This window comes from Pseudorca crassidens, chromosome 21, assembly GCF_039906515.1.
Source record: "Pseudorca crassidens isolate mPseCra1 chromosome 21, mPseCra1.hap1, whole genome shotgun sequence".
NCBI classification, from domain to species: Eukaryota; Metazoa; Chordata; class Mammalia; order Artiodactyla; family Delphinidae; genus Pseudorca; species Pseudorca crassidens.
Window position 1 is genome coordinate 31599620 of NC_090316.1, and position 25203 is coordinate 31624822.

The window sequence follows — 25203 nt, forward strand, 5'->3', positions numbered from 1 at the left end:
GATTTGTAGATTAAATTTGTAAAACAAACAAAAGTAGAAGGCCCTTTTAACTCTATTTAATTATTTGAAGTCTCTTACACAGGAATAACAGTTGTGTTTTTCTTCTGTTCCCCAATTTGGAAAAAAAAAAAAAAGAGAGCTTAATTCTTGGTTTTCCTTATATTCAGTTAGTCCTCTTCTTTTCTTTTCTTGGTGGGGATGGGTTGGAGTGAATGGGGTGGCATTATTTTGTCTTTTTGTCTTTTTTTTTCCCCCTAGAGCAGCTGCTTTCACCCTTTTGTCCACCAGCTACCATTTTGAATTTATAGTTGCATTGCTGTTGATTCCTGATGACTCTGTGCGTTTGCCCCAGTTGGAGGTTTGGGGGAAGGGAACTAGAAGCCAGGGACTGTGTTTAAATCAGTATCTATAAGTGTTTCCTAGGAAAGAAAGAAAGATCGCTTTTCCAGATACTGGTTTCCTGATAATTGACTTTTTCAATGGGCCACATTTAAAATTTTCACTAATTCAGACCAGTCATTTCCCCACTCTGTTCTTACCTCACCACGTTTGTCTAAATGTATGGTTTTATCATGATAAGTATTCAATTTCACATCATATGACAACTGGCCTGGGCTAGGATACAGGATCAGAATATACGACATTTACCTCTTAGAAAAGTAATTCTACCTATGGCGGGTTTTAAAATTTTCGTTAAAACATATAATATGTCCCATGCAACGTAACATATACCATTGAAGTAATTTGTGTTTAGCGAGTTTCTTATTTTAAAAAAATGACTGTAAAATTTCACAGTATTTCTCAAATTGTATATCTTACCTTATATTTGTTCCGTATAGACCTCCAATTTATTGTTTGAGTTCTCAGCACATGGTTTTTAAAAAGTTTAATCTGATTGATCAACGGACACTCAGTTCTAGGATTCCTAACAAACTTCATCAGGGAACCTGCGTGAAATAAAATTTTGAATTATAATTGAGGGCCATCAGACATCCTTTTATAAATACATGAAGAACCAGTATTCAGTTATAATCTTCTAAATGTCAGAATTCATTTTTCTTTATTAAAAAATATTTTGTTGTTGCTCTTTCCCCTCCTTCTACTGGAATACACCAAAAACTGATCATTGATATTTGCAGGCCAAAATATCTAGTGATATTTATTTCTAGGCATATGCAACATGCCTCGTCATTAACACCCTCTAAATATTTTAGTCACCATTTTCTTCCTGCTGAAATCAGTACTTTAAAATATATTTTACACTAATGGCTCTGTCTGCTAATCCCCACTTCCCCAAATGCTAACATGATACATTATAACAATCAAAAGTAAAATTTGATATAAAATAAATTTAGTTTTTCAGCTGACCTGCTTCAAGTATAAATTAGTTCAAATAACACTGGAAGAAAAACATAGAATTTAAGTCTAAGATTTTAACGTTTTATATATATAATGTGTTCAGTTAGAATACCCTTAACTTCTCTAATAATTTATACATTTACTTGAAAGATTGTTTCAGTTTCCTCAGAAACCCTCAAGGCCTGCATGTCTAGAGGCCATTTATAACTAGTTCTTTCTTTTGGTAGCACTGTGTCCTCAAAAATAGTCCTAAACTCTTAATGAATTAAATTTGTATTCTGTATCTTGTTGAAAAAGCAGCTAAACTGTTGTATTTGAATGAAACATGTTTATTTAGAATCAGAGAAGGGACCTCACAAGTCCAACACCTTTTTTTTTCAAGTCTGGATTCTTTCTGCATTTCTGCTAAAATGTTGCCCAGATTCTTCTCAAATATCAGTAGTTCTAGATAGAATATAAATTGTTGCTTGTGTCCTTAATTTTTTTTTCTCTGCTTATTTATCATTCATGTTAAGACCTTTAAAGACCTTCCTACAGTTTACCTGGGAGTAACAGAGCCAGGGAGATCTGGATGTGCTTCTGGGTTTGCTTAAGTAGAATGACACAAACCTTTAAGAGGAAATTAAACATTTCTCAATCAAATGTGATTCCAGTCTAACACAATTTAAGTCTGGCCAGGGAATAGACTTATAAGAAACTCTTAGAGAAATGTAATTAGAACCTTGTTTCTATACTTTCTATAAACATAAATCCTGGACTGCGCAAGACAGTTATTTTACTTTGCATTTGTGCAAGATTTTTTAAAATACCTTGTTTTTCTGTTATGAGTCACAGGTACAATAAAATATTCAAACACTGCAAAAATATATTGAGAAAGTTAAAGTTCTCCTTACCTACACACACCTTTCCTAGGCCTGCAACAGTTCGGTGTGTAACTTTGGATTTCTGCCAAGAGCTTTTATATAAATGTGTGAATTGTGGGAAGACTCCTTCTCCATTAAATTAACTTCTTGGATGGGTTTTATAGTAACACTAAATATACCATAACCTATGGGGACACCTCTGTGCCATTGTTATGGAAAGCAAAAGAAAATATGACTCTCTATACACAATTTACTTTCCCTCTTTCGTAAATTTGTCTAATTTTGTAGAACTGAATACACTGAGAGTGGGCTCTTCTTAAATGGAATTATAAGTTAATTTTTCCTTTGATATTTTCTCATTTTATTATGGTTTTTTAAACAGAGGTTAATATTAGTAGTTAGACGATCCAAAACTAAGTAGTAACGTCTCAGAACCCGCTCTTTATTCATTCATCTGATATTGGAGTGTGCCCTGAATTCCAGGTCCTGTGCTGGACTATATGGGATGGAATGAAGAAAAACACAGACAAGGTCCCTGCCCTCATGGAACTCACATTCTAGTGGGACACGAAATATAAGAAGAAAGTTAAAATGCACTGTATTCTGTGACTTTGTTAACCTAGTGGGTAGAGGTTGGGGGTTTGGGGAAATGTCCCTGAGCAAGTAACATATGCATTGAGCTCTGAAAAGGGCCAGTTTGGGAAGTATTGTAGTAATCTAGGTGAGAGATTATGGTCAGAGTCGTGGAAAGAGTGGGCACGGAGAGAATGGAAAAAATCCCAGAAGTATTTTAAGGTAGCTGATGGGGCTTTGTAATTGGATACGGAGTGGAAAGGAGAGGATTGTGTTAGCAACACACCTAGCATTTAGTGAGCGCTGACTGTGTGCCAGGTACTGTTGTCTTATGTGAGTCGTCTCATCCTTACCAGATAGGTGCTGTTTTTCCCATTTTACAGATTAGACAACTAAGGCACCCGGAGTTCACACTTATAATGGTCAAGCCAGGATTTAGTCCAAGGCAGTCTAGCTTCAGGGTCCATTTTCCAAAGATGCTTTGCTAGGTGGTGTGGTTATATTTGTTGAGAGAACAGCCCCACTCTCAAGGTGTGCCTTCTAGGAGTGCCTTCTACTGTAACTGGCAAACAGTTACAGTAGAGGATAATACTGAAAGTAGAGTTTTTGTGTTTATTAGCTTTGTGCTGCAAAGGGAATGTGACTCTGCTGGGTTATTCAAGAAGCCATATCAATTGTTATGAACCTCTGTGAGTTTTTACTTCAAGCAGGAGTAGCATGGTGTGTTAAGGGAAAAGAGATTCTCAACTGATAACTGAATGAAGATGAATACTCCTAAGCATGGCATTCAAGGCTGTCTGAATTCTTCCCTGGCCAGCTTTCCCATTCACTGATTTCACTGTAGCCCAACTACTGCTTCCTCACCAGTCCCTCCCCTAAATTACCAGTGCATTCTCAAGAATGTGCTTTTGGACTCCTCTGTACACTTCCTTCCAACTCGGGCAGCTTTTCCTCATCTGTCATGATCTCACCCCATCTCCATGTCAGGATCACTTATATGTCATATTAACATAGCATTAGCTTATTTTAATATATATGTTATCCCCTTTACAAGATTGTAGCCCCACGGAGGTGGCAATAAAGTGGAGAGTGACTTGCCTTGATTGTTCCCTTTTAACAAAAGGGCAGAGCACTCTGCAGGGAACAGTGGTCTGTGTTTCTGTGGAAATGTGGAAGAGAATCTCACTTTTAAGGCATGGGGGCTCTTGAATGGCCCTCTAGTTGACAAGTTTTGATCTAACAGGGTCAACAGGTGGACTGAGTCAATTTGCTTTCTTTACTTAATAGATGGGGGGAGAAAACATGCACTCCACCCACAGAAGTAAGACTGAGAATAAGGTCAGAGAGCTTATAAAAGAGGGGATTCTGGAACAGCTAGCAATGCAGAGAAGGCTTTGTTTACTTGTCAGTAAAAACCTGTACTTTTTGCAAGTTTTAAAGGTAAGCAATTCTGTAAGCTTTGTTTCCTCTGCTTCTTTGCATGGTCTAGCAGTGAAAACCCCAAATAAGCAGTGTTGCATGGGGATTTAGAGGGCTGTATGTGTGTGTAAGTGTAAGTGATAGTTGGAGGCAGAAAGAAATGAGGCGGGTGGTACCTGGAAAGGGGAGTTATGTTAAGTGCTAACCACATGTGAGGCACTAGCATTTACATTGATAAATTAGTCTCTACGCTCAGCGCACAGTTTAGCAGTTAGAAAGAGATCAGTTTTTAAAAATATATATATTTATTTATTTATTTATTTGGTTGTGCCAGGTCTTAGTTGCTGCTCGTGGGCTCCTTTAGTTGTGGCTCGCGGGCTCCTTAGTTGCGGCACATGGGCTCCTTAGTTGCGGCATGCATGTGAGATCTAGTTCCCTAGCCAGGGATCGAACCCGGGCCCCCTGCATTGGGAGCGCTGAGTCTTAACCATTGCACCACCAGGGAAGTACCCTTTTTTTTTTTTAACTGAAGGTATAATGAGATGTTACGAAATGACAAAATGAGCAAAGAGCTGAGGAAATACAGGAGTACTACAACTGAATGCAAGTGGTTGCTTAACTGAGGGGAGGTGTGTGAATATAAGGAAATGATTCTTCCACGTTAGATGCGATGCACTGAATGCCAGCTCTTTGTGTGCTTACGTGTTGCTTTGCTCTCATTCTTAATTTGTATTTTTCTGTAGGAAAGTATTTTATGTCAGTTTTTCTTGAGTTTCTTATCTCCTTGTGGTTAATGTTCAAAGTGAAAGAATTGCATAAGCTTCTAATTTATGGGAAGCCTCATTTGACATTTTTTATTTGGAATTTTTGCAGATAATAATTTTGTTGTAGTCAAAAGATTTTTGGATCTGGGGTGAGAAACCTGGGTGTAATTCCTAGTTCTTTGCTATTCTCTGTCAGCTTGAATAAATCAACTTTTCAACTCAGCATTCTCATTCTTAAATGGAATACTTATTGTCATGTTATTTTGTGAAGACTAAATGAGATAATATGTGAAACTGCTGAGCTCAGTGACATCATAGATGCTCAGGAAAAACACGCCCTGTAAATGAGGACAATACAGAGAGACAGATATGATGAATGTATAAAAGGAAGTTTGTGATTTGTATGGTTCCATTTAAATGTTGCATAATAATTATTTTTGTGTACTGATTATTAGACAAATGACTATGTTTATATTTTAACATTGTTTCGGAGGGGCGTCATACTTTTCCTATTCAGGGAAAGGTTTCAAATTGGGCAGAAAAAGACCATAGTTTTGTGTGTATTACGGTAGAAGTCTTGTACTTGATCTTGAAATGATGTATTTCATTGGCACAGAAATACATTTAAAAATCATTTCAAATAATTATAAACGTCATAGAGTGTAAGTTATATCTGCAAACTTATTTATGCTGCATTTCTTTATGGCTGCATTTGTATGTAATCAGAGACCTTTTTTTAAGGAAGAGAAATTATATAGATGTTTCTCCTATCCATTCATCATTTAACACGATTTTGAGTAAACAATCTGACTTTGTTGGATAATAATAAGAGCAACAGCTAACATTTTGAGGGACAGTTCCTATGATCCAGGAGTTGTGGCAGGTAGCTTACATGGTCTTGTTTACCTCACCACACCTGTGGTGAGTAGTTACCATTATTACATTCACTCTACAGGTAAGGAAAAATAGGCATGGGGAGGTTAGGGACTTCTGCTGCAGTTCACGTAGTTGGTGAGGGGATGGGCTAGTGCTCAGGTCCGAGGCTCAGTTTAAACCCAGGGTTTCTGCCCGGGCCCTTAGTGACTGGTGTGCTGTGCATAGAGGAGATAGAGCTGTCTGTAGCTGGGCCCGCAGATCAAACTGACAAGGCCAGATCCGCAGGAGAAGAGGCACACAGATTTAACGGGCGTTGATACTTTACATGTAGTTTAATATTTTACACGCTAGGGTTTTTACTGGCCCCTCTCAGAAAAGAAGGGGAAACTAAAAGAGGCGGTTAGAGTCAGCGCAAGGCAGTAACCTGTGGAGGCACAGCTAGGTGCAGGAAAGGTGGGTTTGGGCTCCTAGGGCTGGTGCATTGTGGGAAGGTCCCTAGGAAATGTATGGTAGATAAGGACTGTTAAGTAAGGCTTGCTGACTCATCTCCGTGCTGTCTCTGATCTTCCGGGTCCTCTAGGAAGGAAAAGCTTTACGAGTGTTTTTGATGTCACTGTTACAAAGTGAAGTTTAGGCCTCCTTTAGGCGGAAAAGGGGAGGGCAGAGAGCTGTGTGTGCTGCTTCTCAGTTGCCCTCAGCTCAGAATAATCCTCATGTCAAAGTGGCATGTTTTGGGGCGGCGTGTTCTGATCCCCTTCTACAGCATCATCTGTATCTAAGGACAGTGAAAGAAGTTTTTTTAAAAAAATTTCAATGTGCATGTGGAAAGGAAATGAATATTATTGAGATAAATAATATCAATTTTTTTTTCCTTTTTTGAAGAGGAAGAATGCTGTGCCTTATGTGCCCAAGGCGGTGTTGCTTAGATATTCCACCGCGTTAGACACGTGGTTACTGCAGAGTCCATTTTACCACCTCTTCAGGATACAAAAGCGGGAGTTTATCAGATCATGGGAGCAAATCAAAAACAAGGTGAAGAGGCGAGCCCCGTGAGAGGAGAGTGTCTGCATTTAAATCCAAGTCTTCTGAAAGGCGCTTTGTCCAAGATAAACAAGCTTGTTTGACTAAAGCAGCATTGTAACTAGTGTGTCAGTCGCAATGAAGATAATCATTCAAAGAGCATTTTTACTGAATTAATAAAATGCAGAGAGAACATTGTTATTTTTCTCTAGAGGGACTTTACATGAGTGTTTTAAAAATGGAGGACCCCCAACTTGAACAATTATGATGACTTAAAATTACTTAGAGAATGAGGAAGAACCAAAAAGCCGTGTTTTTCACACGGCTTGTTCGAAGGAACAAATTACCTGCCAGAAAGTGATTGTAATTTGAAATACATGTACTAGAAGATTCACAGAATGGTGCCTTTAAAACATCACTGGTGCATTTAAAGTATTTGTTTATTCCCCCCCTCTTTACTGTTGAAAATGAGGTTTAGCTTATCCACTTGTGAAAAATAAACGTGCAGCTTCTTGATTCAGTGAACATCTGTTGAAAAGCATTTGAGTGCTGGGCTCTGGGTCGAACAAGGATGCAGTCCTTGCCCCTGAGGAGGCTGTGGGCCTTGAGGGGGATGTGATGTGAGTTGGAAATAAGGATGCACAGCGTGACCGGGTTCGTTGTAATGCAAAAGGGGGAGAGATTAATTCTGAGGTCTGGGTTAGAAGGCAGGGGGGCTTCGTGAGGAGGTAAACAAGCGGAAAAGCTGATCTAAGATGACTACAATGAGAGAGCGCAGGGGGCTTTTAGGTAATCAGAGAGTCATTTAAGAATTTATTTGTAGGGGCATTTTGTAAGTTATTATTAAATTTTAAATTCAGAAAACACTACAGTTATCTTATTAATTATATACTTGTTAGTAAGATAGTAGTAACTGTCTTATTAAGTATTTTGAGAATCTGTACTCTTAAATGAAAACTTTTACTTGCCCTCCATGTTAGTAAATTTAAAAGCAAATAACCTTTTCACTTCAATGAACAGAAGAAGTTTGATAATTTTAAGTTGGAGTGAAATGCTTTTTCATTGAAGCCTCGGAAATAAATTAAGTGAAGGGCCTTAAAAACTGCATATATGTGGTACATAAACATTGTAACCATGTATTCCTTTCTTTGGATAATCAACATTTATTTGAAGTACTTAATAATTTGCCTCTATTGCAATAAGATTTGCAGTTCATCATTTCATTTACTTTGCTTTTAGAGCTTGTAAATTTTTAAATCTGAAGGGCTATTCTTTGTAACTTTTTATTTCTGTTGAATTCCAAACAAGTGATAATGACAAATAAAAAAGAAACAAGAGGCAGTCAATCCAAATATCTACTTTGAGATCCTAAATTATGTTATGTCAGAGGCTTACCATCTTCTTTTGCATCTTAATTGGAAATAGCTTTTATTTCAGTGAGATGCATACTGAAAAATAAACTTTAGTAAGTATGAACTATGTATTTATTATTTTCCCTTCAATGGCTAGGAATTAAGATTTTGTTCCTTTCACATTTCGCCCATCTGTTTTGCCCACCAGAATTCATTACTTATCTTACTTTCTCTAGATAACCACTGAAGATCTATTTTTAAACACTGGGCATGTTTAACTTTGTTACTGAGATAAGCTAAATATAGAAAATGTCGATTGTTTGGAAGCCATTTAGGGATGGGGAAAATTAGTGAGTTTTACAGGGATTGCAGAGATGGCTTTCCTGCAAAGCTTTTCAGTTCATGTTTGTGTCTGTAAACAAAGTGGAAAACTGTGGCATTTTAAGGCCAGCTTGGTATATAGTATATGGACTAAGCCCAAGTAGTGGAGGTGTGGCATCTTAAACTGGTGGTGCCCATTAACTGATCATGGGTCACTGAACAAAGCAACTTGGGGGTTCTGTGCCTCAGCCTGCTAAAGCGTGAAATCAGAGAGCTGGACCAGATAGCGGCCAGACGTTGTTCTGGTGGCAATGCATGTACTGACTATATTCACTGTTGGGAATTGTTTGTCATGACATTAGATGACTGTGCTTATTTTTGTGGTTTCCTTTTCACCCTCAACATGCTTGTTTTATTTTAAAGTGGGATATATTGGGTTTTATAGGAGATAAAGTTTGCAGTGCTATGTTTTCTGTATGATTGACACTGTAAATCTTGTGAGACATGCCCATTATTTAAATTTTTTTAAAAATAGATCTTTATTGGAGTATAATTGCTTCACAGTACTGTGTTGGTTTCTGTTGCACAACAAAGCGAATCACCCATATGCACACACATGTCCCCATATCCCCTCCCTCTTGAGCCTCCCTCCCATTCTCCATTTCCCACCCGCGTAGGTCATCACAAAGCACCGAGCTGATCTCCCTGAGCTATGCTGCTGCTTCCCACCAGCCAACTGTTTTACATTCGGTAGTGTATATATGTCCATGCTACTCTCGCTTCTCCCCAGCTTCGCCCTCCCTCCCCGTGTCCTCAAGTCCATTCTCTATGTCTACCTCTTTATTCCTGCCCTGCAACTAGGTTCATCAATACCATCTTTTTTTAGATTCCATATATATGTGTTAGCATATGGTATTTGTTTTCTCTTTCTGACTTACTTCACTCTGTATGACAGACTCGAGGTCCATCCACCTCACTACAAATAACTCAATTTCGTTTCTTTTTATGGCTGAGTAATATTCCATTGTATATATGTGCCACATCTTCTTTATCCATTCATCTGTCAATGGACACTTAGGTTGGTTCCATGTCCGGGCTATTGTAAATAGTGCTGCAGTGAACATTGTGGTACATGACTCTTTTTGGATTACGGTTTTCTCAGGGTGTATGCCCAGTAGTGGGATTGCTGGGTCATATGGTAGTTCTATTTTTAGTTTTTTAAGGAACCTCCATACTGTTCTCCATAGTGGCTGTATCAGTTTACATTCCCACCAACAGTGCAGGAGGGTTCCCTTTTCACCACACCCTTTCCGTCATTTATTGTTTCTAGATTTTTTGACAGTGGCCATTCTGACTGATGTGAGGTGATACCTCATTGTAGTTTTGACTTGCATTTCTCTAATAATTAGTGATGTTGATCTTCCGCCCATTTTTTAACTGGATTGTTTGTTTTTTTGATATTGAGCTCCATGAGCTGTTTGTATATTTTGGAGATTAATCCTTTGTTGTTTCATTTGCAAATGTTTTCTCCCATTCTGAAGGTTGTCTTTTTGTCTTGTTTATGGTTTCCTTTGCTGTACAAGAGCTTTTAAGTTTAATTAAGTCCCATTTGTTTATTTTTGTTTTTATTTCCTACTCTAGGAGGTGGGTCAAAGAAGATCTTGCTGTGGTTTATGTCACAGAGTGTTTTCCTCTAAAAGTTTTATAGTGTCTGGTCTTACATTTAAGTCTTTAATCCATTTGGAGTTTATGTTTGTGTATGGTGTTAGGTAGTGTTCTAATTTCATTCTTTGACATGTAACTGTCCAGTTTTCCCAGCACCACTTATTGAAGAGGCTGTCTTTTCTCCACTGTATGTTCTTGCCTCCTTTGTCGTAAATTAGGTGCCCATATGTGCGTGGGTTTATCTCTGGCCATTCTATCCTGTACACTGATCTGTATTTCTGTTTTTGTGCTAGTACTGTACTGTCTTGATTGCTGTAGCTTTCTGGTGTAGTTTGAAGTTGGGGAACCTGATTCCTCTAGCTCCCTTTTTCTTTCTCAAAATTGCTTTGGCTATTCGGGGTCTTTTGTGTTTCCATACGAATTGTTAAATTTTTTGTTCTAATTCTGTGAAGAATGCCATTGATAGTTTGATGGGGATTGCATTGAACCTGTATATTGCTTTGGTTAGTATAGTCATTTTCACGATATTGATTCTTCCAATCCAAGAGCATGATAAATTTTTCCATCTGTTTATGTCATCTTTGATTTCTTTCATCAGTGTTTTATAGTTTTCTGAGTACAAGTCTTTCGCCTCCTTAGGCAGGTTTATTCCTAGGTATTTTATTCTTTTTGTTGCAGTGGTAAATGGGAGTGTTTCCTTAATTTCTCCTTCTGATTTTTCGTTGTTGGTGTATAGGAATGCTAGAGATTTCTGTGCATTAATTTGGTATCCTGCAGCCTTACCAAATTCATTGATTAGTTCTAGTAGTTTTCTGGTGGTATCTTTAGGATTCTCTATGTATAGTATCATGTCATAGGCAAACAGTACAGTTTTACTTCTTCTTTTACAATTTGTATTCCTTTTATTTCTTTTTCTTCTCTGATTGCTGTGGTTAGGACTTCCAAAACTATGTTGAATAAGAGTGGTGAGAGTGGACATCCTTGTCTTGTTCCTGATCTTAGTGGAAATGCTTTCAGTTTTTCACCATTGAGTATGATGCTTCCTGTGGGTTTGTCATATATGGCCTTTATTATGTTGAGGTAGGTTCCCTCTATGCCCATTTTCTGGAGAGTTTGTTTCATAAATGGGTGTTGAATTTTGTCAGAAGTTTTTTCTGCATCTATTGAGATGATCATATGGTTTTTATTCCTTGATTTGTTAATATGGTGTATCACATTGATTGATTTGCATATATTGAAGAATCCTTGCATCCCTGGGATAAATCCCACTTGATCATGGTGTATGATCCTTACAGTGTGCTGTTGGATTCTGTTTGCTAGTATTTTGTTCAGGATTTTTGCATCTATGTTCATCAGTGATATTGGTCTATAATTTTCTTTTTTTGTGATATCTTTTTCTGGTTTTGGTAGCAGGGTGATGGTGGCTTCATAGAATGAATTTGGGAGTGTTTCTCCCTTTGCAATTTTTTGGGAGAGTTTGAGAAGGATAGGTGTTAGCTCTTCTCTAAGTGTTTGATAGAATTCACCTGTGAAGCCATCTGGTCCGGGACTTCTGTTTGTTGGAAGATTTTTAATTACGGTTTCAATTTCATTACTTGCGATAGGTCTGTTTATATTTTCTAATTCTTCCTGGTTCAGTCTTGGAAAGTTGTGCCTTTCCAAGAATTTGTGCATTTCTTCATGGTTGTCCATTTTATTGGTATATAGTTGTTTGTAGCAGTCTCGTATAATCCTTTGTATTTCTGCAGTGTCAAGTGCGATTTCTCTGTTTTCATTTCTAATTTGATTGATTTGCGTCGTCTCCCTTTTTTCTTGATGAGTCTGGCTTTATCTTCTCAAATAACCAGCTTTTATTGATCTTTGCTATTGTTTTCTTCATTTCTATTTCATTTATTTCTGCTCTGATCTTTATGATTTCTTTCCTTCTATTGACTTTGGGTTTTCTTTGTTCTTTTTCTAGTTGTTTTAAATGTAGGGTTAGATTGTTTCTTTGAGACTTTTCTTGTTTCTTGAGGTGAGATTGTATTGCTATAAACTTCCCTCTTAGAACTGCTTTTGCTGTGTCCCATCAGTTTTGGGTTGTCGTGGTTTCGTTGTCATTTGTTTCTATGTATTTTTTAATTTCTTCTTTGATTTCTTCAGTGATCTCCTGGTTATTTAGTAGTGCACTGTTTAGCCTCCGTGTATTTGTGGTTTTTTACGGTTTTTTTCCTGTAAACTGATTTCCAGTCTCATAGCATTGTGGTCAGAAAAGATGCTTGATATGATTTCAATTTTCTTAAATTTTCTAAGGCTTGATTTATGACCCAGGATGTGATCTGTCCTGGAGAATGTTCCATGTGCACTTGAGAAGAAAGTGTATTCTGCCACTTTTGGGTGGAATGTTCTATAAATATCAATTAGATCTATCTGGTCTATTGTGTCATTTAAAGCTTGTGTTTCTTTATTTATTTTCTGTTTGGATGATCTGTCCGTTGGTGTAAGTGGGGTGTTAAAGTCCCCTACTATTATTGTGTTACTGTCGATTTCTTCTTTCATGGTTGTTAGCATTTGCCTTATGTATTGAGGTGCTCGTATGTTGGGTGCATAAACATTTATAATTGTTATATCTTCTTCTTGGGTTGATCCTTTGATCATTATATAGTGTCCCTCCTTACCTCTTTTAACAGTCTTTATTTTAAAGTCTGTTTTATCTGATATGACTATTGCTATTCCAGTTTTCTTTTGATTTCCATTTACATGGAATATCTTTTTCCATCCCCTCACTTTCAGTCTGTATGAGTCCCTAGGTCTGAAGTGGGTCTCTTGTACACAGCATACAGATGGGTCTTGTTTTTGTAACCATTCAGCCAGTCTGTGTCTTTTGGTTGGGGCATTTAGTCCATTTACATTCAAGGTTATTATCGATATGTGTGTTCCTATTACCATTTTCTTAGTTGTTTTGGGTTTGTTTTTGTGGGTCTTTTTCTTCTCTTGTGTTTCCTGGCTTAGAGAAGTTTCTTTAGCATTTCTTGTAAAGCTGGTTTGGTGGTGCTGAATTCTCTTAGTTTTTGCTCGTCTGAAAAGCTTTTGACTCCTCCATCGAATATGAATGAGATCCTTGCTGGGTAGAGTAATCTTGGTTGTAGGTTTTTCTCTTTCATCACCTAAAGTGTATCCTGCCACTCCCTTCTGGCCTGCAGAGTTTCCACTGAAAAATCAGCTGATAACCTTATGGGGATTCCTTTGTATGGTATTTTTTGTCTTTCCCTTGCTGCTTTTAATATTTTTTCTTGGAATTTAATTTTTGTTATTTTGATTAATATGTGTCTTGGTGTGTTTTTCCTAGGGTTTATCCTGTATGGGACTCTCTGTGCTTTCTGGCCTTGGGTGACTGTTTCCTTTCCCACGTTAGGGATGTTTTCAACTATAATCTCTTCAAATATTTTCTCAGATCCTTTCTTTTTCTCTTCTTCTTCTGGGACCCCTATAATTCGAATGTTGGCACATTTAGTGTTGTCCCATGGGTCTCTGAGACTGTCCTCAATTCTTTTCATTCTTTTTTCTTTATTCTGCTCCTCGGGAGTTATTTCCACCATTCTGTGTTCCAGCTCGCTTATTTGTCTTCTGTTTCAGTTATTCTGTTATTGATTCTTTCTAGTGTATTTTTCATTTCAGTTATTGTGTTCTTCATATCTGTCTTTTTGTTCTTTAGTTCTTCTAGATCTTTGTTAAACATTTCTTGTATTTTCTCAATCTGTGCCTCCATTCTGTTTCAGAGATTCTGGATCATCTTTACTATCATTACTCTGAATTCTTTTTTGTAGATTGCCTATTTCCTCTTCATTTATTTGGTCTTGTAGGTTTTTACCCTGCTCCTTCATCTGTGACATATTTTTTTTGCCATCTCTCTTTTTTTTTTTTTAATGAGTGGGGCTGTGTTCCTGTCTTACTGGTTGTTTGACCTGAGGTTTCCTACACTGGGGTTTGTAGGCTGTTGGGTAGGGCTGGGTCTTGGTGCTGAGATGAGGACCTCCATGAGACCTCACTCTGATGAATATTCCCTGGCGTCTGAGGTTCTCTGTTAGTCCAGTGGTTCAGACTCGGAGCTCCCACCGCAGGAGCTCTGGTCCGACAAGGGGCTCGTGAACCAAGATCCCGCAAGGCATCTGAGGCAGCAAAAAAACCCAAAAAACAAAAAAAACAATAAAAAAAATAGCAAAGTAAAAAATAAAATTAGACTAGGAAACTAACAGGTATGTTAGGAAGAATATAAAAATAAAAATATAGCTGAATCAACAACTGGAAGGTACATTAGTACCACAATAGTAAAAAAGAGGAGGAGGGAAAAGAAAAAATGGGGGCGGGGGGAGGCCTTGACTGTGGAGGGCGGGGCCTAAGCAGGGGCAAGCTTTGGGTGGTGGGCGGGGTCAATGCTCAGGACCCACAGGGCTGGAAAAGGCCCTGGGGGCTGTGGGCAGTGGGGCTTGAGCTCAAGGAACAAAGGGGCCCAGGCGTGCCCCCCATCCCTGGTCTCAGAGGGCAGGGGACCTCACCCGGGAGCCCAGCAGGCTTCCTGGGCTCCAGTGGGCGGGGCAAACACCCTCCTCTCCTCTCCTGCTCCTGCGGTCTGGGAGGGCCCCTTCCACCTGCCTCTCCTGATCTGCCCGGCCTCCATCCTGTGCCCCCAGGGACCTACGCAGCCTGGAGGGGGCTTTGGAGGGCAGGGGATCGGCCTGGGAGCTCACCCATTGTTTAGATTTTTAGTTTATTTTTCAAAAATATAAAATTATACATATTTAAGGTGTTCAATGTGATGTTTTGATATACGTATGCATTATGAAATGATTACCACAATGAAACTAAAAAAAATGCCTTTTAATAGCTTGTATGCCATTTACCTTAAAAGGCTGTAGTCTCTAAATGAAGCTCAGAGCAAGAAAAGGGAAGGAGAGTCTCCTAGTGGTTCAAGTTCTGTCTTCAGCCTGGGGGCAGGCAGGTCTCCAAAGAGTGGTATTCAGATTGAATCCGTTAAACCACAGCCTTCCATTGTGAATGTCTCATCCACGGAAGTCAAGCCAGAAATACTCTGTCGTGTAGCTGCAGTACTTTAAACCCAGTACGTGCCACCCAATGGTCTCAAAGCAATTCTGGCTCGTTGGTAGGAAGGGGCATTGCTCACACACCAGGACTCCACTTTTAACCCTGCGTGGATCAAGTGATTGATTTCGTCCTTTTGTTTTGGCACTGATAAGCTTTCTTAATGAAAAACTATTGAGGAGAAATCTAAACTCATATTACCTGCATCGCACTGTATAGTTTTCTGGGGAAGATATAAGAAATCTCAGTCTGAGTCCCTGGTCTCCAGAACTTTGTCATCTAACTCCGTTTATCTACAGAGAGGTTGGCTTAATGTCTTTTTCTTTGTTCTGTTGTTAAGATATAAATGAGTAGTGGTGTGATCAAAAGATAATCTCTGTGGCTATCTAAAAAGATAGATCTGTAGCTAATTCATAATCTTGAATAATCTGTGATGACAAGATACAGAAACAAAAACGCCCTGAATAAAAAAATACCACTGTTAGGAGTCATTTCGTTCGAAGTCTTTAAAAATGTACTTCCAATTTCTTTAAATAATTTATTATGAAATATTTGAGACAGAGAGAACTACAGAAAGACTCATAAGGAGCACCTGTGTACCCACCACCCAGCTAAAGAAAGGAAGCACGACAGCTGGAGTTGCAGCCTGCTGTGTACACCCCGCCCTGTTGTGCAGCTTCCCCTTCCTAGAAGCCACTGATCCTGAACTCCCTGTGCTCTGTATAGAGATGTAAAGAGTCCCAATCGTGGGACCAAGTTTCCCCATTACTTACAGAATAAAGTTTTCATCTTTAGCTTGGTATTCAGAAGACTGTACGTTCTGGTTCAGATCTCCTCCGGTCCGCCTGCACCCCTCACCGTCTCTAGGTGCAGCCTGGGTGTGCCGGCACCCTGCCAGGTGCACCCTTACTGGCCTCAGATGCTGCTGCTTCCATTCCTTTGTTCCTCTCTTCATGAACCTTCTCTGCTGAAACCACACCTAATGAATGCTACTACTGCCTGCAGTTGACAGTTCTTTAAAATAGACTGTATTTTCATAATATCTGCATTATGTCTCATCACAGTTATTGTATGCACTCCTGTCTCTTCCACTGCACTGTAGACTCTTTGAAGGACGCCGTACCTTATGAACAGTGTTTCAGATGTGAGCAGTCAGTAAAAACTCAGGAGGATACTGATCATTGCTTTACTTTATGACCATTAACCTGCCCTGTGCTCAACTGCTTTATAGACATGTGCTGCTTATGGTCCCTGAGACTCCTAAGAGAAGTCTAATAGTTGTTAATCATGGGTGGGACTATTCATGACATCGCGTATTTGTCAATTTTTTTGACATTGTCATATTTTGTATGTTACAGTAGTACATGTTTAAAAATATCAAAGTAATGTCTCTCTTTATTTTATCTTTTAGATATTGCTGTATGGAGATTTGCCAAAAAACAAAGAAAATATAATATATTTGGCAAATCATCAAAGCACAGGTTTGTATTTCATTTGCATGAAACAGGTTTCTCTACGCACAGTAGGAAAGTAATTCAAAGTAATGTTCTGATATTTTTAAATGGATTTGTTGTTGTTGGTAAAACATGAATTTTCAATGCAGATATTATATGTGACCTCGTATTTTTGTGATGTTAGTTTTTTGGAAAATCAGGAATGTGAAAGCTGTGAATTTTCCTTTTCCCTCTGCTGGGTGTATATAAGCTATTTTCTTTCCTTTTTTTCTCTTTCTTTGAATATTCTTCCTTTTTAAGTTTTGTTCTTGGAAGTGGAATTTGTGGATCATACTGTATAAACATTTTATATTTTTGATTGTTAAGCTGCAGAAAGGTTGTACTGATTTGTGAGTACTCATTTCCTTAAACACAGTATTAATTACTAATGTCTGCAGTTCCTTTTGCTTCTTCAAATGTTTGGGTTTAATTATATCTTGCTCTTCTATCAGAGGAATCACAGAAGACTCTGCTCTCCAGTGTAGCGCAGTATATACGTTAAATTAGCTCAAGGTACTTAAAAAAAACACTTTTTATATTGAAATAATTGTAGATTCACAAGGATTTACAAAAATACTATGTAGAGTCCATTGACTCCACCAAGTTTGTCCCAGTGATGGCATCTTATACAGTAACCAAACTAAGAAATTAACAGTGGTTAAGGTACTTTTCAGTTCTCCAAATAATTCAGTCCAAGAAACATCCCACTTCATATTTTTTCAAAGCTGTAACTGCTTTTGATACACACTTCCTAAATTCTATTTTTATTACTTTAAAAAATGTAGTACCCAGAAGTTCAAAGCTAAAAACAAGCTGATGAATGATAACACCTGATTGAGAAATCACTAATGGCTGTGGCTGTCCTTTATCTTCCTCCTGTCAGCTGTGTTTCTTCACGGTTACTTTTACTACTACGTATACCTTCTGGAAGGTAAAGAAAGGTAAAGAAGTTGAGGTGCATCTTTCTCAACTTATCTTGTTACTGATTACACTCAGTTTTCTAGGTCAAGAGCTGATGCTCTGAAGGGTGAATAGGAATTTGATATATCTGTATTTCCCTGGCTTTATTACCATGACTGCTAAGACTATTTGATTTAATTACATTTGACTTTAGCAAAGCAACCAGCCCTGTGGTCAGGGTCTGCTTCTAACTCTGACCTATAAAGCAGCCTGACTTCCTCTTTATTTTGACTGTTTCTCCAGTCATATCGGGCTTTTTACTGCTAACACAGTCTTGCTATTCCTGTTCTGCTGCTGATGGCATATGTCTACCAGGGTTCCAATATCCAAATAAAAAGCATTTGTGGGTCTAGGGCAGGGAGTGGCTCATGATAGCCCAATTTCCTTTATATTGAGCCCCTGGTTAATTTCATTTAGAGTTTTCTTTCTGTTTAAAGAATTCTCTCTTAAAATTCCTTGTTCAGGTTCCATGCCAACTTTCCTTTTTCCAGGTTTCAATGGAAATAGTGTTCTGCTAACAGAGCTTTGGTACTAGCACAAACCTGTGGAATAAGTACTCCCTGAACATTCCTGGAGGTGGGAGTAGTAGCAATAAAAATAATAATACAAAAATTATAGCCACTGCTGTCATTTGTCTGCTTACTATGTGTTGGCCTTTATATCCATTACTTCAGAGTGAGGACTTCTGGGAAAACATTTGGAAGGACACAGAGTTTTCACGATTCTGTGTTTGGACCTGGAAGGGTAAAATGGGAAGTGTGAGCTCCTTAGGCAGCCCACGGCTGACGTGAAAACGTTACCTGTCTCATCACAGAGAACCAGTCTGCATTCCCGTCCTCTCACCCGACCTCTGAGTGCCTGGACTTTTAGTACCGGCCCCATACCAGTCCGTCATTCGGGGTTAAGAAGGTTGCTTTTTGAATGCTTTAAAAAATCCATAATTTAGGAACATAACTAGATAGTGACTTTAAATTACTTTAGAATTATAGGCTTCAGTTAGAATATGATAGAAGATACGTAGCCTTTTCCCAGAAAAATGGGCACATAAAACTTTGCCTAGAGTTTGAGGTTCCAGAGGTCCCTAAAGCTTATCCAGGGACATGGCTCGTTGGCCTGCTATGTCTAGGTACCGCTTTTAAAACCCTTTTGAGGTATTAAAAACCACAACCGAGTAATCTGAAAATGTCAGTAGCAGAAAGAACACGTCAAGGACTGCTGTTCAGCTTAGGCTTCCTTGCTCTCCCTCTGCGAGGCCTGCCAGAATACAAGAGTCTTTCCTTGGCCGGGCAGCCAAAGAATTGGCATTTGAATTCGTCCCTCTGGTCCCGTTTTCACTTGATGTGCCCCTGCTGTCTCTGCATTCTTAGTCTCTGTTAACTTATTTATGTCCAGAGTCAGCAAGGCTGCAGTGACCACTATTCCTTCCTCTCGGCCTTCTTTAACTCTCTGCTTTGGACACTCTGTACCTTTTTAATCTCATGAAGGTTCCCTTTTCTTGGTTTAGGTGACATTTGTCTTGACTAACAACATGTATGGGGAGGTCTGGGCTGTGGAGTCAGACCCCAATTCATAAGCTATTCTGCAATAGGCTGTGTGACTGTGGGCAAATGACTTAGCCTCTCTGAGCCTTATTGGTGAGGTGTGAGTCATGTCTACTGGTCAAGGCTTTTAGGCAGTTTCCATAGGCTAGCTCGTAATCTCACAGAGAGCCCGGCTTACACGGGCAGCGAACAGTAGGGGTGATGATGATGACAGCTAATCCCGAGGGCACGCCGGATCCGTGTTAGGCGAGTGCTCACATGCAGGATCTCCTTCAGACCGCGCTATGCCCTTATGAGTTGGGAGCTGTTGTCACCTGATAACACAGATGAAAAAGCTGTCATCTTCTCTTGCTGCCTCTCCTCACTGCCCTCCCCTCCTCTCTTCCCAGTTAATGGGAACAACGGCTTGGGCCGGATCACCATAGAAGAATTCTTACGCAGCTGCATTTCTTGATCTCATGCCAGAACACAAAATGTGTGAATAGTTATTATAAAGGTAATACATTAGCATCTCAGCCGTCAGTAACTCAGCTGTAGTCTAGTGTCTCCTATCTGAAACCTAGTTGAGAATTTAAAAAAGTAAAAAAGATAATTGAGTAGCAAAAAATGATGGCACAAAGCTTGTGTCTCTTGACTGCTAAATTAGTTCTTAAAATTTTTCTACTAAATAGTTCAGAAATCTAAGGGTATAGCCAGGACAGTCCGTTACAACATGACATGCTTTGTAAATTTTACACTTTCTCTTAATAGTTATTGGAAGATGTATCCTAGCCTACCATATAGCCATGTGTGTTTTAATATAAAAATGAATTTTCAAATTCTTCCACATTTTAAAAAATGATTGTTTCAGGAAAAGATACCAAATCTTGTTTTTAGCCTTGTATCCCAAATATGTTCCAGAATATACTGTAGCCTGGAAACCATACGCTAAGTTCTCTGAATTTATTCTGAGTCTGTTTACTTTTACATTAGGTATAGTTATAACATTAGCTTGATTATTTAGTTTCCAAGACATGGTTAGAAAGAAATGTGTTTATCAGTGACTGTTTAATTGATCTGAATTACAGGGAAGGGGATAGGGAGAGGGCTTCTATAGGGAGGTACATACTTTAGAGAAAAGTGATAATTGATAGTTCCATAGAGTAGGCGTCACCAACTGGTAGATACCACTGCTGGGGATCATTTACTACAGGGGAAAATCTTTGCATCACTCTATTTAAAGGAGCCATAATAGGAATTATAGATGTAATCATTGTACCTCTTAAATCATCAAGAAAGAGTTAATTATGAATGATAAAAAAGATTGAAAAGAAAGATTTATAATAATTGATAAAACATTTTTGCAAAAGGATAATTTTTAATGTTTAACTTGGCTAATATACTTGTTTAGGATATTCTGTCCAGTATGGTGCATTGCCTAAAGAATATCACACAGCTAAGAGTTAATCTTCCTGTAATCCTGTGGAAAACTGTCACTTTTGGTTGAAATTTTATTGTTACTCCGTTATTTTCTTGGTTTTTATTTCCTACCGGGTTTTTATTAAAAAAAAAAAAAATTCCTCTCGAATTTGCTCCTTTTGTTTTCATTTCCCTGGCCCTGAATACACTTGTGATCCGATGACTGAATCCTTTCACAGATTCTTATTAATTTTTTTTCCAAGTATCCCATCTTCCAGTTCATCTGTAGATACGAGAAAAGTCTCCCTCACATTTCTTTTTTTTTTTTGCGGTACGCGGGCCTCTCACTGCTGTGGCCTCTCCCGTTGCGGAGCACAGGCTCCGGACGCACAGGCCCAGCGGCCATGGCTCACGGGCCCAGCCGCTCCACGGCATGTGGGATCTTCCCGGACCAGGGCACGAACCCGTATCCCCTGCATTGGCAGGCGGACTCTCAACCACTGCACCACCAGGGAAGCCCTCACATTTCATTTTTGTCATTTTCATTCTTATGAAGAAATAGGGTAGTTGGCAGCCATTTTTTTTCAAATCCAGATCTCTCTGGTCCTCCAGACCCTTTACCATTTGCTGGCTTAACTTCATTTTATTTCCTCTTGATCTCTTTAAATCATCTCTTCTGTTTGCCATCTTCTGTACAGTTTGCTGGTCTCCGGTTCTTTGCTTTGGCAGGAAGGCTAGTCCCAAGGAAGGGCTACTTCTGTTCAGAATTTGCTCTGCTTGAAAGATCAATTAACAACCTGTCTCTTCCTATAGGTTTTTTTAGTTCTTTGTTGGCACCTCACTCGTGCCTTCTTATTTTTGTTTTTTTTGAACTTTTAGTCATAACATATCTATGGAATTAGAGTCATTAGCAGCCTGGCTACGTGTCCTTTGATTATGTAAAGAACACATATGTGCCCAGCATAGTTGTAAGCTTTGAGAGATCTTTGTTTTGAATTCCATTATAACCTGTTATTGTGTCCTGAAAGTCATTGGTCAAGATAAAATGTCCTTGCCTCTTGTTGAACATATTGGTATATACAGAATATTTACTTGCACATGACAGCTTCATTTAGCCATTTTTTTGCTTATAATTTCATGTTTTCTAGACGTCAAGAATGAGAGAAGCCAAAATATTTTATTTTGTTCATGCTGCTTTTGGATTACTCTGATGGTTTGTGACTTTTGCATTTTATCCCTGAGACGAGAAGCTTTTCAAGAACCGTAAAAACAAAAAACAACTAAAAAAACTCCACAGAATTTATATTTTGCAAATGTCTGAGGTTGTTTTAAAGTAATTTAACAATTCCAACCCTAATATTTTTCAAAGCATATCCTCATACAGTCTTGTGAAGAGGCATTTTGTGTTTCTGTGGAGGGGATGCTGGCGTTCAGCCAGGGCCGCTTATGCACTAATTGATTCTGTCTTTGCAGTTGACTGGATCGTTGCTGATATGTTGGCCATCAGGCAGAACGCTCTCGGACACGTGCGCTATGTGCTGAAAGATGGGCTCAAATGGCTTCCATTGTATGGGTGTTATTTTTCTCAGGTAACTTTCCCATGCTTCTTTCTTTACATATATGTAGCTTACGAAAATTTTAGATTTTAAAATTTTACATACATTTAATATGAATGTATGAGTTTTTTTGGTTTATTTTTATGGGTTTAATAGTTTATTCTAAATTAACATGATTTTGTCTGGCATTTTTAATGGTGTGTGTTTATATATATATATATGGTTACCCAGATTGTTAAATTAAATAGAAAAAAATGCCAATGTACAAAAACCAAATAAATAGAAAAATTGAAAGACCTAGAACTTGATGGACACTTACCTTAAGAAACTAAAAAGTAATTATCTGTAGGATATAAAAAAATAGTGAGCTATATATGTAAAGTGCCTAGCGTGAGTGTCAAGTACATAATAAATATTCAATATATGTTACTTTATGCAAATCCTTTAAAATTACATAATAACCATCAGGTCATGGAACTATATAACAGGCTCTTTGATATTCAGAAGGGGATTACTAGCATTTTTCTATGCCTTTTCTGAATATATTATTTGATATGTAATTTTCTAAATATTAAGAATGAAATTTGTATGGAAGACAGACTTGTTAATAAGACTTTACTAATCGATTAAAGAAGAAAAGCTAAAGTTATGGTGAGCTCTGAAAATATATAAATCTGAAAGTCATCTGTTGGACACAAGACAGTGGTACCACCGATCTGTGCTGCCCCAAGTCCCATGATCAGTGACCCTGTGGTGTTGGAGGTTAGTGTACTTACTACCCGTCTCCTTTCCTCTTTTCCTGAGTCTTTTAAAGGGAAATAAAATTCATATATATTTTGACAAAAAGTATTTTAAACTATTGGGTGCATGTATAAACGGGAATAGATTAATAAGTAGTGGAATTTATGCCACGAAGTAAAATTTTCTTTTAAAAGGATTTTTTTTTTACAGTTTGTATGAAACAGAAATAATGCTATTCAAAAATAGTTATTTACAAGCAAAATACGAGGAAACAGACTCTCCAGTTTTATATTTCTTATAATTATTATATTTATAAAATATTAAGTATTTTATATGTGTAGAAAAATGCATATTAATATATAGACATTCAGAAAACTAAATATTTCCAAACTGCCAACTTGTGAGCATTATAAGATGCAGATTAACTGTAGCATTCAGAACAGAGATCTCTTTGCTCCCTCATCCCAACCAAAAGCAGGTGTTTTGGGAACCTTACTGTTGGGTTAAATTAAAAAATAAATAAATAAAAAGGGCAATAGCGAGCTTTTGCTCATTTAAGCCCTGCGAGTATAACTAGAGATATGTATGACAGCTGTGATTGACCCCCACTCTCTTTCCTCCACTCTGCTTTCGTTTCTGGCTATCTTTATTATAACACTTATCAATTCTCTTTATATCACATACGTATACATATTTTGCTTCCTCACTAATCAGGGAGTTCCTAAGGAAAGATACCTGGTCTTCACTTCTGTGGCTTCCATATACCTGGGAAAGAACTCAGATGTTTTTTAATTAAAATAGACTTTAAGGGACTTCCCTGGTGGCGCAGTGGTTGGGAATCCGCCTGCCAGTGCAGGGGACATGGGTTTGATCTCTGGTCTGGGAAGATCCCACATGCCGCGGAGCAACTAAGCCCGTGCGCCACAACTGCTGAGCCCACGAGCCACAACTACTGAAGCCTGTGCACCTAGAGCCTGTGCTCTGCAACAAGAGAAGGCACTGCAATGAGAAGCCTGCGCACCGCAGTGAAGAGTAGCCCCCGCTCACCGCAACTAGAGAAAGCCTGCGTGCAGCAATGAAGACCCAACACAGCCAAAAATAAATAAATAAATATGTATATTAAAAAAAAGAACAAAAGTCAATAAGCAAATTAAATGACTGGGAAGAAATAGTATGTGAAGAATAGACGTCATGGCATTGAAAGCTTGGGAAAGTTTCACACTGCAATGTATGCATTCTTTGGCTTTAATTCTAAAGAGTTAGTGAAGAATGAATTTATTCTCATCAGTCCTCTTAGTTTGGGTAAATAGTGACATACATTCTGTAGAGCATTTTGAGTTTCTTCTCCGTACTCAGGCAAGCCAGTTCACATGTGGAAGGAACCATGACCAGAATCTAAGACCACCTTTCCTCTCCTCTTTATCCTATCCCCTCCTTGCTTCTCTTTATTTCCTTTGACTCATATTCTTGATTAAGACAAAATCAAATTCATCCAGTCGGTTAATTTTACAGATGCGTTCAAATTAGTAGAAAGGAGTACAAAAAAATAGCTGACCTGATGCAAAGTTTCAGTGAAGTGCACTTATGAGGTTTAATTAAGGCTACCTTAATTTTTGTGAAGGTGCCTGTATTAGCCTGCTAGGGCTCTCATAATAAAGTATCACACTGTGTGGCTTAAACAACAGGAATTCATTTGCTCACAGTTCTGGAGGCTGGAAGTCCAAGATCAAGTCCTGGTGTCAGCGGGGTTGGTTTCTCTTGAGGTCTCTTTCTTTGGCTTGTAGACAGCTGCCTTCTCCCTGTGTCTCTCCTTTGCATGCACTTGTCTGTGTCCTAATCTCTCCTTATAAGGCTCCATTTCTGTTGGATCAGGGCCCACTCTTACGACCTCATTTATTTTCCTAAAAGCCCCATCTCCAAATACAGTCACATTGGGGGTTAGGGCTTCAACATAAGAATCTCGGGGGGGAGAACAGAATTCGGTCAATGACAGTACAACATAAATATGTAGCAGGGTCGGTTTCTAAAATTTCGAAGATAGTATTTGTTGAAAGGAGAATTTTTAGTTATTCCATAATAAGTCATTGGAGAAATTGAGCTAAGATCCATCTGATTGAATTTTTGATTTTAAAAAAATGTATTTTTAAGAAAGAAAGCATTTTTAACTGCCAACAGACCTAAATATTCATGTGTTTTCCAGTAAAATGTCGCACACAGTTTTAT

At 38.4% G+C, this 25203-nt stretch overlaps 1 protein-coding gene and 1 long non-coding RNA gene across 5 annotated transcripts in view; one reads left to right on the forward strand and one right to left on the reverse strand.

Annotated features, from left to right (window-relative positions):
• Nucleotides 1–24784, reverse strand: LOC137216128 (uncharacterized). Its single transcript, XR_010939601.1, has 3 exons — nt 24682–24784; nt 820–947; nt 1–419 (listed from the first exon to the last, which is right to left on the reverse strand). It is a non-coding gene; the product is annotated as an uncharacterized lncRNA (long non-coding RNA).
• AGPAT5 (1-acylglycerol-3-phosphate O-acyltransferase 5) overlaps nt 1–25203 on the forward strand; it is a 62604-nt gene that overhangs the window by 1265 nt on the left and 36136 nt on the right. For all 4 annotated transcript variants that reach the window (XM_067722002.1, XM_067722001.1, XM_067722000.1 and 1 more), the window contains exons 2-3: nt 16703–16772; nt 22157–22272. In XM_067722002.1, the coding sequence (XP_067578103.1) occupies nt 16703–16772; nt 22157–22272 (186 nt within the window). The remainder of the gene's footprint in view (nt 1–16702; nt 16773–22156; nt 22273–25203) is intronic.